The 14,705-nt window shown below is 40.2% G+C and overlaps 1 protein-coding gene across 4 annotated transcripts; it reads right to left on the reverse strand.

Annotated features, from left to right (window-relative positions):
- Positions 1-235: 235 nt before the first annotated feature.
- On the reverse strand, positions 236-13,615 carry pip5k1ba (phosphatidylinositol-4-phosphate 5-kinase, type I, beta a). Of its 4 annotated transcripts, none has more exons than XM_079179685.1 (15): positions 13,522-13,615; positions 10,763-10,991; positions 9,609-9,739; positions 8,386-8,503; positions 8,118-8,270; positions 7,559-7,855; positions 5,879-6,066; positions 5,315-5,395; positions 4,935-4,983; positions 4,754-4,838; positions 4,522-4,662; positions 4,329-4,413; positions 3,755-3,851; positions 2,671-2,740; positions 236-1,167 (listed from the first exon to the last, which is right to left on the reverse strand). In XM_079179685.1, the coding sequence occupies exons 2-14, from the start codon at positions 10,832-10,834 to the stop codon at positions 2,702-2,704; spliced, it is 1,536 nt and encodes a 511-aa protein (XP_079035811.1). In that variant the 5' UTR covers positions 10,835-10,991; positions 13,522-13,615; the 3' UTR covers positions 236-1,167; positions 2,671-2,701. The 4 variants fall into 4 exon arrangements, with proteins under 4 accessions (XP_079035811.1, XP_079035810.1, XP_079035808.1 ...); XM_079179684.1 differs by having other exon boundaries at positions 4,516-4,662; XM_079179682.1 differs by having other exon boundaries at positions 4,754-4,983.
- Between the last annotated feature and the right edge of the window lie 1,090 nt (positions 13,616-14,705).

The following is a 14,705-nucleotide window of genomic DNA, read 5'->3' on the forward strand; positions in this document are numbered from 1 at the left end:
AGTAGTGGACAGGAAACACGTGCATAAGATGCAAAGTACAGGCAAACCTTACATTCACCACCTACTGTATCCTCATACTGTGTAGGATATGATTGTATCATTTCTGCGCCCCCTTGTGTTTGAATAAAATATGGCAACTGATGTTAGCGTTTCATTGTCATAGATACTGCAGTGATTTGTTGGATATACATGTAGACTACATTTTAATTCTCAAAAAACAATGAAGATGTAGGAACATAATATATGAATTTATTTCACAGATACAAGTTAAAAGTATTGCTATAATACAGTTGTGGGTCTATAAATCAGTTAAAAGCACAGATTTTCAAACATTTGAAGGCAAAAAGAAGACAATACGGTCATTATTCACCTCCAGGATTCAAAACAGTTGAAAGCAGGCATTAGTTTTAATAAATCCCAGATAAGATGAAATGTTCATTCTCTAGCAATGACACAGGAACGCAGCAGATTCTACATGCTTAAAAATAGAACAAATTATTAATTGCCTATTGTAATATTGATTTATTGTTTGATGCAAATTGGGATTCTAAAATTAGTTATACATACAGTTTATCAGGGTATAAACTCTGTTTTACTCACATTTAAATGTCTCGACAGAAGAATCTTTCATTCAGATTCCTGACTCCTGAATGATCTCAAATCGACTCTATGTAATTATATGATTTAAAAACAACTGAATTATTTTTTCCCCTGTAGCTGATTAAGTTACAAGACAATCTATTTCCTCAGGGATCCAGCCGCTGAGAACATTTGAACATTTGCACGGCAATTCAGACATCCAAGAGGGGAGGTCCAACTCAGTTTTCTTTGTTAGCACTGTTAAATTAGCAGCAAAGTGCAAATAACAAGAGAGGAAACGGCATCATAGTGTTTTATATTAATACAGTGGTTCAGTGAGCTTAACACACAGAAACACAGACTGTATCCCCATCTGTTATTCATGGGATTTCTAATCAAGAACCAGTGATTTGGCATAATGTACTTTGACTAAAAAAGGAAAGTCACAAGGCGATGCTCACAGTGGTGAAACTGACATCAACATGTTACTGCTTGTAGTTTGTGTCACATTTACACTGCTGTGGGGTCCTGATGTCGCGACACTGTGGGACTGGGAGGTCAAAGGTCAGATGTCCAGGTGGCTCCTCACTAGAAAACAAAGAAAGGTTATTAGTTCCCTTTTGTCATTTAGGTACCAACGCACAACATTTGGTGTTTAAAGTCAAACTAATTAACACTAGAACATTTACATAGGGCAACATGTTTAAGAGACATTGTTATTTCTATTTGGAGAGTCAAACAATTCAAGTCAAACAAGCTGTTTTTGGATGATTTAGCAGCCCAAAGCAAACACAGTGGATTGTGTGCACATCCAATCCCAGTTGTGACAAGGTGCAGGACTAAAGTAGCATGCAAAACTAAAAGAGAGGCATTCTACCTCCCGACAAGGTATCAGGGCTCAGGTCAGGTTCAGGGTTCGTTTTTAAATGTGATTTATAAAGAAATGTCTCTCTCTTGACTGTTTGAATCGTCTGTGTCCATGCGTGCCATGCGTGCCATGTGTTGACAGAGATGCAATGCTGAGTGGGAAGAGGGAAAGTGTTGCATTAGCCTGGCATGGTAATGGTCAATAATAGATGACATAAAGCAAAAATATAGCTTTGGGTGTCGGATCAGGTTCTGGGCTCAACTTTCTCCTCTGGGTTTAGTCGGGTCGGGCACAGCAGAAGTTTTGCTGGAGATTTTTTTAAAGTATTTCTTTCCCCCTTCAGGCTGCAAATGGTTTCCATAGACGTGCATGGGTTACCGTCAAAGGGAATATCATATATATTTGAATGCTCAGGCAAGTTTCATGTATTTACACGTTGATTTTCATACCTTACTAAAATAACTGAAAACCAGTGGCCGCCTGAGGGGAAGGAAACACATATTCTGATATTTAAAACACGAAGACAACTTTGGGAAAAGGGTCAGCGGTAATGGAAAGTGTATGTAATTAGTGATTCATTGGGTAAAACGTGCAAAAACACTGTTATGGTACTTTTTGGTTAAAAAAGCTGGGAACCAGTTAAAAATAAGAGTGAAGAAGACATATGGCTGTCAGAGAAGTCCAAGGCCTAGATTTCCCTTTAACCCTCGCTGTACTTTAGTTTTTTGTCAGAGGCTTTCAGATCAGATTAAGTCCAGCATCTGCAGGCTTCCCACAGAGCCTGAGTAGAACTGCTTAATGTGGGCTGCAGAACCGCTTCACATAAGCCCGAATGAGGATTTGGTGGTTACGTAAGAGAAGTGCTGTAGAAAAAGGGGATTCACGGAGGTTTCTCAGGCTGACACAGACTTAAGGACTGAGAGGCGTTGAGGTCGGGGACCTTGCTCGGCTGAGTCATGCAGTATTGACATCACAGGATGCCAGTGGGGCCTCTAGTACCCAAGCGCTACCACCACCGAAGAAGAAAGTTCCAGGAAGACGTGACAAATCGCATGCTGCATGCTGGGACAGCGGCGAAAGATTATTCGGTGTCTTCTGCTGATGTGAGTCATCATCAGGACCCCTGTGCTTTTTGTTGATGCATAGGCAGAAACTGTGTCTTTTCCAAAAGAAAATATATATATATATATAAAAAATGAAAATGGATGTCATTGGCTGCTTACAGTTTGTGGATGCTGGGACACAAACGACTGTTCAACTCCAGCTGGGTTCCCTGGGTGAGTCTGTGTGACGCTGAAAATGCAGAGACACCCAGTGACCCCTGGATTCATCATGAATGATGTCACCAAATACACTAGTGCAACAAAGTACGAGGCCTGCTGTCCTAATCGCTTTAGAGAAAAAGTCATAAAGTTATGAGAATACAGTTGCAAGAATGTTGTATTCGTTTGGAAGAAAAATCTCAATATGTTAAAAATAACCATTTGATAATCGTGTTGTAAGTAAACAGGTGAGAGCTGTCAAAATGAGGGAAGAGCTGAATCTAATAAATACCTCATTATTCACCCCAAAGGAAACAAATCTAGATCATTTCAGATGGTGTTGTGCAAAAATCAGAGAATTTGGGAAATGCGCTGTTTCGCTCTCTTGCACCGAGATGAGGATATTGATAGCCAGCAGCTGGTTAGCTTAGCTTAGCATAAAGACTGGAAGCAGGGGGAAACCAGCTAGTCTGGCTCTGTCCAATGGTCACAAAATCCACCTACCAGCACCTTTAAAACTCATTAATGAAGTTATATCTTGTGAGTTTAATGCGTAAAAAAAAAAAAAAAGTGTAAAAACAGCAAGTTGTAGTTAAATGCTAGAATTTGGAATTTGGATTGCAGTGACTTCCTGGAGTCTTATTATCACCATGAGTTCTCCCAGAAACCTGTTTTTTGTACAGGTTAAACAAATGAAATTATACTTATTATTATTATTATTACACAAATATGAGAGCGGTATCAATCTTCTCTAACTCTCTGTCAGAAAGCGAATAAAAGACACGTTGGGCTATTGCTTCAACCGCAGTGTGAAAGTGTTAGAACATCAGTTCTTCCAGCAGGCCTTCAAAAACTCATCATTTCTGTCTTGAAATACAGGTCACAACATTTGCTCGCAGGACTTTATGCTTCAGTTTAAGATATCATTACTTCGACCAAGGCAAAACACTTCAGGAGTTTCAACCACTCTGCTGTGGGGTCTGCTGGTAATAAAGGTTGAATGATGTATATTGATCAATGCCATGTATTTAAAATCATTTCATACCAAATAGACGTCCAGTTCAGAGTCTGGCTGGCTCTCGCTGAGAGACGGCAGAGGATCGTCCAGAGCGATTGTTGAACTGGAGGCTCGCCGGGCTTCACTGCAGCATCAAAATACACAAAATATTCAGTAGTGTAGAGAAATGAGCAAACTAAAATGTTACTCTATAGCTCCACTTTTGATGACTAATGCAGTGTTTTTCCCTCAACTTTAGTCACCCTTAAGTTGAATGGAGGATAAAATTAAACCTGAATTTTAGAATAGGATTTTTTTTTCTGAATTACATTAAATTGAAGTATACACAGATTCTGCACATTCATTTATATCATTTTGATTTTGTATTCATTTTGACCACATGAGCCCTTTGCAAGAAAAATATAAAAATTCCTCCATATAGACAGTAAAGGATGCAAATAAAAAACGAATGCATTTTTCTATTGCACAGTTTTTTTCCATCGTCACTGCTCAGTTCAATACCGGCTTCCGGCCTTTTTGTGATTGTGAAGCAATCACACAATCTCAACTTTGTGAATTCTTGGAAATCTGACTAAAGATACAGAACTTAAGTGTAAAGTACCTGTTTTCAATGTCCTCTTCATCGTTTCCTGTGGACTCAAAAGAAACTCTCGGAAGGACATCCGGTTGCTTGGAGGAGCTGTAAACTGTTGTGACAAGCAAATCATCAATAAGCAAATCAAGCAAAGCCTCCTCTTTAAACATTACAAAAATGCCTACTAGAATATCCTATTAAATGCATTCCTTACGCTTACAGTTTCCATCCAGGTTGTCCAAGCTCTGGGCCTTCTTCTCATCCTTCTTCTCATCCTTCATTGGGGACAGAAACTCCTGAGAGGCAGACTTCACCACGTAGAAGGAATTCTTCTTCCTCCTTGAAGACGCTCCTCTTAAGGCTGAGGGACACGAAGAAAGAGCGAGTTTTCACTAATCTCACACTTAATGCAGGAGGAAGAATACAGGAGTCGTGTCAGCTCAGCGACTTACGATGAGTCTTTTTGAATACGGTCGTGCCCATGAAATTCAAAAATCTGTCCGCATAAAAACCGGGCCTGTGAACCGACACCGTGTCCTGAGAAGCAAAGAATGCCGTCAGATACACACACACACACATGAACGCGGATGACATAAAAACACACAGTAAGGAGGAAGATGTGCAGTTACGTACCCCGTCATGTACAAGAGCTTTCCAGGAGTGTTCCACCTTCTTGATGAACCTTGAAGATTCAATAATAAATGGATATTTCATCACCTGTTCAACTATTGTAATCATACATTATGCTGTGTGTGTATGGAGCCTGTTGGCACACAGTGAGTAGCCAACAGAATAATTCTCGACCTTTTCAATGTTAAGTTGAAATCGATTGATACATTTGATACATGAATGCAAACTATGAATGTTGAGGTGCAAATCTGTCAGATTCACTATGACAGACAAACACTAAAAATAGTGAATAGAATACTGTATTCTAGGAGCTAGAAATTAAAATGTGTCCGTGCACATGAGAGAATAAATAAAGACTAAAAGTATGCATAGTGTGAGCTCACCTGTAGGACTGAAGGATGTCGATGATTCCTAAAAAGATGAGAAGGTTCTCATCTTTATGTTTGGCAGGAATTCCACCCAATCTGAAAAAAAAGAAAGATGTGTTGATGACAAAACAGAAACGTCATGGAATTTATCATTTTCTCATTTTGGTGAAATAGTTAACATAATCAAATATGTGTCATTTGGACCGGATCACACTATTGTGGAAAAATGTCTCAACAGTGAGCTTTTGTTCACGTGTAAGAGGACAGAAGAAAGAGTAGAAGAAGAGACGAGAAAGGAGAAGGATAGAGAGACCAGACGAATAAAGACCGACAAACTTTAACAACAGTTAAATGTTTGGAGAGTTTTTTAAGCATGTTACTTTACTTCACACTATCAAACACGCCTTTCCATATGTTTGTAAGCGTGTAAGCAGACTGTTACCAAAAATAGCTTTCAGGTAGCTGCATAAAGAACCCTGATATGACACCAAACTGAGAAATTTGATGTTAAAAAACAGTATTTCAAAAAGCAGAGATATGGTGTTTACACAGGAAAGAAATTGCAAAAAAATATCTCACGTGTCGTCGTCATCAGCCACCGGTTCGAGGGCCTTGGCGTTCCCCTGGATAGACTCGAGGGCGGTGGAGTAGAGGACTTTCTGTCCCTTCCTGCTGTCACATCGGCCTTCTCTGCTCAGCGGCTTCCGGTCTGAAACGTGAATCCCCAGCAGGAGACTGTAGTCCATGATCTTAAAGCTCTCAAGGACCTGACGAGAGACGGAAAGTGGACGTAAGCAAAAGTTTAAAAAAGAAGTCATAATGGGGCTGACAAACCTGTCCCGTTTCATCACCAATTCATTTTAACACTTATTTTTTTGTTAGTCAGAATATCCTCGAGCTGTCTCTCAAAGGCAGCATCAAAGATATTTAGTGTGCATAATGACATCTATTTAAGTGAGAAAATACCACATATGTTCATGGTTAGATTTAGTGCATGCCCTCTTGCTCATATACTCACTGCAACAAGGGTTGTGGGTCAGAATAGCCAGAAAAGCATGCTGGTAAACTGCAGAATACAACAGGATGCAGAAGAACATCCTGTTATTTTTGGCATTCTGCATTTGACATACTATGTATCGAGAGATACTAAATCTTTTTCTGGCATACAAAATAGTATGGTAGTATGGGTATTGGAACGCACAGAAGGTGTGGGATACAGCTCATCAAGCGTGACCAAGAGATACAGTAAACAAGCTTTATATTGACCCGTCCCACACCTAAGCTGGTCCAAATTATAAGGGCTAAACCTTGATCTGCAAACCAAAAGTACAACACAACATAATCCTCAATCCCCCTGACTGAACACTGATGTCACGAAGTGACTCCTGTAAACAAAGAGGCCTTTACTTTCCACCGTGTTACCTAATACAGTAACTGAGGTCACGCAAAGAGGCCCAATAAGAGCATGTTACACCCCAGACGGGCCACTTCGTGATCCGGAGTCCGGCTGCACAGCCTGTTCATACGAGTCAGGTGCTTCCCTCCGTTGGCCGTTAATCCTTTATCAAGCGACCACTGTTGTTTCACACTAATGGAATAACAGCCAGGCGCTAATGAGGTCATCATAACAGCTCATGGTTGCATAATGTTATCTAAGGGGGCGGAGTGGTGCCCTGATCACTGGCCGAATTCAGTTCAGGCTGAGAGATTTAAACCCACTAAACTACTGTATTGAGCTTTCCTTTTTGGACTCTTTGTAACAATCTTGTACTTGGACACAATAATGTATATATGCTGTGCGTACACATTCAAAAACCACCCATACTAAATTACATTTCGTGTGGTGACAATAATCAGGATCATCCCAACGGGCACATCTGCAGCAGTCTACTCCCCGAGCCAGCAGTGGAAGAGGGTTTACAGTAGCTGACCAATTATTTAGCTGGATTTCAAGAGTATAAACTATCTCCATTTTGGCTTTTCCATAAGAGCCACCTTCCGGGCCTATATCGAATATTTTAGCCTTTCTAAATTTTAGAAACGTGAAATATATTTCATACCGGATTTGGGTTGTGAAATGAGTGAGGATCATAGAATGATGATTGTATAAAAATGATCCCTCCAGCAGTGACAAACAAATTCTGAGATACTCTGCACTGTTGCTGAAATATGATGACACTTTGAACGGAACAGACATGACCCAGAAAACCAACACCATGACCTACTGCAAATAGCTATAAGACCGTTACGTGAACACACCCGACAGTCCCTCTGCAGGGTCTTCATCAGGGCACTGTAGGTGTCCGGGTCGAAGTGCAGGCCCTCGTGCATCTCCTGGAAGTCCAGGTCTTTGAACGTGGGCGAGGATTTGACGCGCTCCTTGCGCGAGGCGCGTCGTTTGTACGAGGAACCCTTCAGGTCGTACATGTAGTGCATCTTCATGGCGCGCGGCAGCACGTTGTTCATCACCACCACGCGGACGGTGACGCCGCTGCACTGGATGCAGTAGAGGCCGTAGAACTTGGGCAGCAACGTCCTCGGATTCTGATTCAGATTCTACAAGAACAAAGGAAAAAAAACGTTCAGGAGACATTATCTCTCACTTTAGAGGTGCCCTGTGAAGTGGTTTGACCATTAGTAGCCTTGTTTGTGCAAGAAGAAGAGGATGCACATATATGTGACCTGTATCATGGAGCCTTCTGTGCCACAGTGCACCTTTATGTCCAAAATGTCACTTTTAGCATGTTTGCTAAAAATATACGCTGGTGTGCATGTAAACAGAGAGAGAGAGAGTTTGTGTGTTGAGGAAGGAACTCACCATGTAGTAACCAGGAAGCAGCTTCTGCAGGAACTCGGCCTCTTTGTGCTGCACCGTCTTAATGATGAACTCATCGTCGCTGGTGAGGTAGAACCAGGAACTGCTGGCGCCGGGGTTGGACAGCTCGATCAGTGGCTCATTACACATGGAGTACTGAAATTCAGAACGATGCAACAGTCTTAGCAGGAACAAGTATCGCAATCGAATCAACAGAGACTTCCGCCACGTCGTGCTGAATCAGAATGAAGACGTGAATTTCCACACTGACCAGATAGTCGTCTGGCTTGATGCCAAACAGCTCTCTGAAGTAGCGAAAGGCCAGCGGTGCGTACGTTTTCAGACGGAAATCTGGGTAGTGGTGTGCTGGAGTCAGGTTGCTGCCCTCACTGGAGAACAGAACAATTTATGTACGTTATAAAAATAAAAAAATATCAGTACACAATAACAGAACAGTCGCTGTTTGCAACAAAAAGGCCTTTTTCACAGAAGATATTTTCACATGGCACAGATGTTAATGATCTGATTAATGACGGCTGAATTCCATTCAGCTTCTTCAGTTTCAGGGTCCTGCTATTGTTCATGCTGGCTCACTTTCACACTCTCATGGCTTACTGGGACACTTGAATAGACCAGAGCCATTGTTAATGCTATTAGTAACACCTACGCTTGTTGTTAAAATGCCTGTTGTGAAAAAGACCTATTGCTGAAATGTGTGGTTATCTACCAAACCACAAGCAGGGTAATCCGGTTGTAAACTTCCAAAGAAGTGACTTCCTTTTTTTCTTAAAGACAAACTTATGCATGCTGGTTGTATCTGTATATATATATATATATATATATATATATGCAATTAAGCTTAAATAGTTGATAATGTTCTGTGTTATGGATCCCGTAGTATTTTAATAATTTCCTGAAAAGGAACCTGTCAAATTAAGCATTACAAAGTATTTGTTTAAGTTAACAGTAAGATAAGTTTGTCTATTTCCTTTGGTAAATGTAAAAATTGCTCTTTGAGGGGGTTGAAAACTGTTGGAAATTATTTAAAGACAGATCAAAAACACGTAGGCGACCAAGTTTCAATTCCTCCAGCCGTACAAACACAACAACATTGCCCTCACTTTCACTGTGGTGAACCAGGGACAGATATTTCAAAACCTCAACAAATAAAACCAGACTCTCTGAATGTCTAGATACCGCTGGAGGGAGGTAAAAAAAGAATACATTGTTTTGTAGTAGGGTGAACTGATCCTTAATGTTTATTAATGTTATGGTGGGTAATCTATTTTAGAAACCCCGGGATCTGTAGAAATTGAAAGCTCGTAATATTGGCCTGTCTACCTGTGCCACTCGTTTAACAGCTCTGAATACAGCACCGTTTTTCTTGCGTACTTTCTCCAACGTTACCGACCCAGACTTTAATCCGAGCTTAACTTTCATCATGTGCATTAGCTGAATGTCAACAACAAAAATGTGTAAAAATGAGAGGCCTACCTGGGCAGGAACACGCTCTCCACCACAGAGAAGTCCTGCATGAGAACATCTCTGTCCGGTTTAGAGCTGAGGTTTCCCACAGCATAACCAATACCCAGCTGAATGGCTCCTTTCAGGACAGCTGCCGTGGGCTACATGGGAAGACGAAAACATATTTGTTTGAAAAAAAAGGGAATCAACTAGTTCTTCTATTGACGATTGAGAGCAGCTCAACTTTGTTAGGTGTCACGCCACAAACTGCCTACAAACTAAAGCTCTCGGGCGTCAGTTTGTAGCGTCATGTCACCCGCTTCTATTGAAAATGACTTGTAGCTTGTTGCTGTGTTGCTCATATAGTGTGAACTCATAGTAAGTCACAATTCAATAGTGGGCCTTATCCATAGTTGCTGAGATATTTCAGTCTGGACCAAAGTGGTGGACTGACTAACAAACTGACATTTACATTCCTAGAACAAAAAACATTTGTGATAATTAATAAATGAATGTGTTAATAGAGAATCAAATGTTTTGATGGTAATAAGTCTACAAGAAGCCCCTGATAACAACAATCGAAAAGTACTTTAATACGGAGACAATTTGAACAAAGCATGAGGTACCTAATATAGCATTGCTATATACAAAAAAGTACCTGACATTTTTCATTGATCTTATAAAGTAATTTCCCTCCAACAAACTTAACTGCAGTGAAATATCTCTGGAAGCCAAAAACTGAAGATAATCAACCCAATCACCTCTTTCACCACCGCTCTTTCCCCTCCATCACTAAACAGCTGTTACATAACTCACCAACAGAAACAGCATCTAGCTGCAGGTGTGGTGTTGCTCTTTGGAGCTCTCATACGAGGAAATGAAAGATTCTTTCCCTCTTCACATTTCTGAACAATAAAAATGTTTTCCTGCCTTATAGTATGAAACATACTGAGAGGTTTTATTCTCAGTCTCATGAATATTTAAGAGGTAGATGAGTCCAGTGCAATACACTGTAATATGTTGTTCTTAGTCGTGTGTTTGAATGACTTTACATAATTATTTTCTGTTTTGATACCAGGCATGATTCTGGGAAAAGGAATAGTCACTTTCTTTGAAACAGGGGATGTTTAAGAGATTCCCTTCCTTGGAAAGCATTACATGAATTAATACTGATGCCTGCTTACCTTTTTATGATCCTTTGACGCTTTAGAGGGTTTGGTTCCTCTTCCTACACTGTCTGCGGTGGCGGTTGACATCTTTCAGACTGAGAGAACTTGATCAGAGGGAAGCTCAGCAGTCCTTCCTCCAACTGTGAGGTTGACTTCCTTCTTTCCTCACAATGATGAATGACCAGGCGCAGTAACTCACCTCGAATAGGCTTTACCGAAACTGCATTATCCAGGTGCACCGCTCCTGTGTAGGTGAGTTAGAGAGAAGAGGAGTTACACAACATGCAACATTGTCATGAATGTCAATGCAGAGCCCATTTCACCTAGTCAAAACCTGCTCTTCTGAGGTGCAAGGTGCATTAGCATTTTAGCTTTTAAAACAATCTCTTCTACAGTTTGTCTGTAGAACATATATGACTCACAAAGCCTTCAAATGTGCAGACCTCTCTGTCCGGGGCACTGCTGAGTTCTGAGGGACCACCGGTGTTTGTTTCAGTCTTTAACTCCAGAATCCCTCCCAACAACCCTTGATCCTCATTAGGAAGGATTGGAAAACCATTACATGTCAAATTCCCCTGTTTTATAACAGTACGCAAAAAGGACTTAGTGTGTTGTTGCTCACGAATGTGTGAGCCTCAACTTCCTAAAACAAGCCGGGAGTGATTACGGAGACAGCAACAACACGTTTGGAGGGGTAGTTGTGGGGATTGCTGCTGCAGAAATATTGCTGGAACAATCCATGTGTTCATGAAATTAAAAACTTTTCCTCCTGTCATACATTTGCAGGGGGATAGATTCAATGTCAGTCAATGTAAACAACTCATGGGAATTAACTTTAACTGGAGTTTGTCAACATTTCTTTATTCTAGCATTTTGGGAGCTCGAGAAAGGTTTATATAAATTATAACACATGTTAAGGATAAAAACACTGCTGCTGTGGCTTGCAGGATCTACAGAGGGCAAATCAGTGTCCAAAATGCTTTAAATTGGTCATTAAAACGTATTGATGACTTATTATGCCAATCGGGTACGTGTATTGGCAAAATGCATTCATCAAGGAGCAGTACAGTTGAAACTAACCAGAAGTGGTATTTAAAAATGGTTTGTTTCTCTCAAAAAAAGCTGTAAAGTCTTAATTGTTTCGTTTATCTTTTGTCTGCCGACGACATTGCACTGATATCATTCGGTCTGTTCACTTCCGTAATGAAAATAATGCAACAACTACATTTAGTTTTGAATGTTTTGCCAACCTATCATTTATCATAAACACTGAATCATAAATAAACAATAATAGGCCTAACACTGAGCCTTGAGGAACTCCACAAGTAGCCTTTAAATCGTTTTGAATGAATGTTATTTATCTGAACATATTGACACGTAATTGTGAAACCCGTCTAACGCCATGCGCGTACTGTATTTACCTGGCTACTTGGGCATTACAGAGAGTTCCTGAGTGCTGAAGGTGTTCTTCCTAAGTGTGTTTATCTTTAGGGCCTGACCTGGCTCTAATTACACAAATGTTGGCGTGTGAAACATAAAAAGTTCTTTTGAAAACATCTTATGTCTCGAACAAACTTGCAAATCCAGAACCTGTAACAGACAAGCCCCCTCTTTTATTAAAACCGCCTCAGGATGTGGAATTGTGGTCTGATGGGGGAGAATGAAACTGTTTCATGAGGTTCATGATGAGAAGGTACTCAGTGCTCCACGTTGTTTGCGTGCTCGAGTGGCTGAAGAGATCACGAAACCTGCTGAAGTTTAATCTTTGTCATGAAGAGACTTTGTGATTAGTGGCTGGAGTGAATGGGATTAATTATATGCACGTCGAGTCTTTGACAGTTCATTTCAGGTTTCCTCTGCAGCACTTTACATATTAAAATCACACAGAATGACGCAACAGCTCAATGTGGCTCAAAACATGTTGGATTAAGCATTCATTAGAAAATGAGCTTTCCTTCAGCATATTAGAAAGATTAGTTGTATGACTTTCCATTCAAAACAATGACAAAACATTGATTATTAGCCTGCTAATTGCTGATTAACAACACTAATATAAGACTGCTAAATAACACTAAATAAAATACAAGAAAAGCTTTTAAAATACAACATAATCCATTCTCAGTGGAGACGGTCTTTCATTTGAACATAAACTTAATATTAGTGATCATTCCATCAATGAGGATAACTCTAAATAGTATAGACACCTCTCAATATAACGCAATACAGTCCAACAGAACCACATGCAGCTTCCAAAATGACTGTAAAGTTGAATCAACACCTTTTGAAAACATGAGAACCTTTAACATTTTGAACATTATGGCCATCATAAAGGAGGATTTATCACAGGGCTGTTGAACTTTGCATTAGTTTGAGCTATAGGCTGTAGTTTATATGTAACCCAGGTGTACTTAGGTGAATGTTTAAACCAGCAAAACTCGCTCGACATGCACACTGCAGCTCCTTTGCATACATGTAAACGTTGACAACCACTGCGAGCTTATTGCAGACATTTTACTTTCTCTCTCTCTGACACTAAGGGAAGTGGAGCCCTTTATCCTCTTGTGATACTATCATCAGTCCATTTTCCTCCTGAACGACACACAAAACGACACCATAATGATTATTTGTATTCACAACAGGAAATAAACCACTAAACCCTACAGCTTAGGGTTAAACAGACAAGAGCACAACAGGCGGCTCCATCCTCACTTTACGATATGGTTTGGTAGGAAGAAAAGCTGCTCGGCGGAAATGTACGCTCTCTGCATTCTTACCTTAACGGGCATCGTGGTCTGATCACAGTGAAGACTGCAGGTCAGTAAAATGACACTCCGATGTGAACTCTGTGGCAGACTGACCGACTGTGTTGAGATGGGGAGCAAAGTGCTGCAGCAACTGTAGAGCATCCTCACCACTTCCTTCCTTCCTCTCTCTCTCTCTCTCTCTCTCTCTCTCTCCACCTCCCTGTTGCATTATTCCTCAGAAGCTACATGAGTCAGGCTGAGTTGTAGTTGTTAATATTGCTTAATAGAGGTCTGTGGGAGAAAAATGTTAGTAAGACCAGACGCCATTTTCCGGACCCTTTTTATATTGTTTATAATACTTCTGTCATTATGCAACCTTTATTATTATAATTTGTTTAGATGTAATCTCTATTTAATCAGGCTAACTCATTGAGATACGGATCTCTTTTCCAACAGAGAGATCAGAACGAGAAACATTCAGCAAAACAGAAGAACACAATAAGACAGGAATTAAAAACAGTTACAAGAATCATAAAACCCTATTGTGCGTATTGCATGATATCTGAGGTGAAGTAGTTACTGGACTGCGTATTGCAGTTACTTCATTTAAAACCCATGTTCTGTGATTAAGTAAAATTTAGTGGTACTTGTACTTAGGATAATAATGAAATACAATGCATCGTTTAAGATTAAAATCAGGGGTTCCTAATTGTTTTGGCTCGTGGCCCATTTAAAAAATAAAGTTTCATTTGAATAAGTGACCCATTATTTCACAAAAACGCTAAGAAAAGAGAAAAGTCCACAGAATGAATAATGGTTTGTGTAGTTTTTCTCATATTCATCTCACGACCTCTCAGATTCGTCTCGTGTCCCTGTGGAGGGAGCCCGACCCTTAGGTTGGAAACCACTATAGTCTGAACTACCTGACAAACAACGATCTAATAATTCAACACACAGTATGACAACGAGTCAGCCATTTGTATGTAGAATTGAATACTTTGAACATTTAAACTGATTATACTTTTATTTAAGATTTGGAATGCAGGACTTTATATTATACTTATAACAGAGTATTGTTACATTTGTCACAGCTGGTGAATATAGGTAACAAGGGAAGGACCCAAAGGCAGATGAAAGCAGGCAGGATCAGTTTGGTAATTTAATGGGGCCATTAGGTAGGCAAGGGTCAAAACCAGAAAGGCAGGTAAGACAGG

Source organism: Pholis gunnellus (genome assembly GCF_910591455.1).
Source record: "Pholis gunnellus genome assembly, chromosome: 18".
Taxonomy (NCBI): domain Eukaryota; kingdom Metazoa; phylum Chordata; class Actinopteri; order Perciformes; family Pholidae; genus Pholis; species Pholis gunnellus.

Excerpts from the sequence above, each read along its gene's own strand:
- pip5k1ba (XM_079179682.1), bottom strand. The coding sequence starts at position 10,834 with ATGTCAACCGCCACCGCAGACAGTGTAGGAAGAGGAACCAAACCCTCT. Across the intron at positions 5,396-5,878 it reads GTGGCTGATGACGACGACAC|ATTGGGTGGAATTCCTGCCA; the intron begins GTGAGATATTTT and ends CTTTTTTTTCAG. Across the intron at positions 4,414-4,521 it reads GGACAACCTGGATGGAAACT|TTTACAGCTCCTCCAAGCAA; the intron begins GTAAGCGTAAGG and ends TTGTCACAACAG.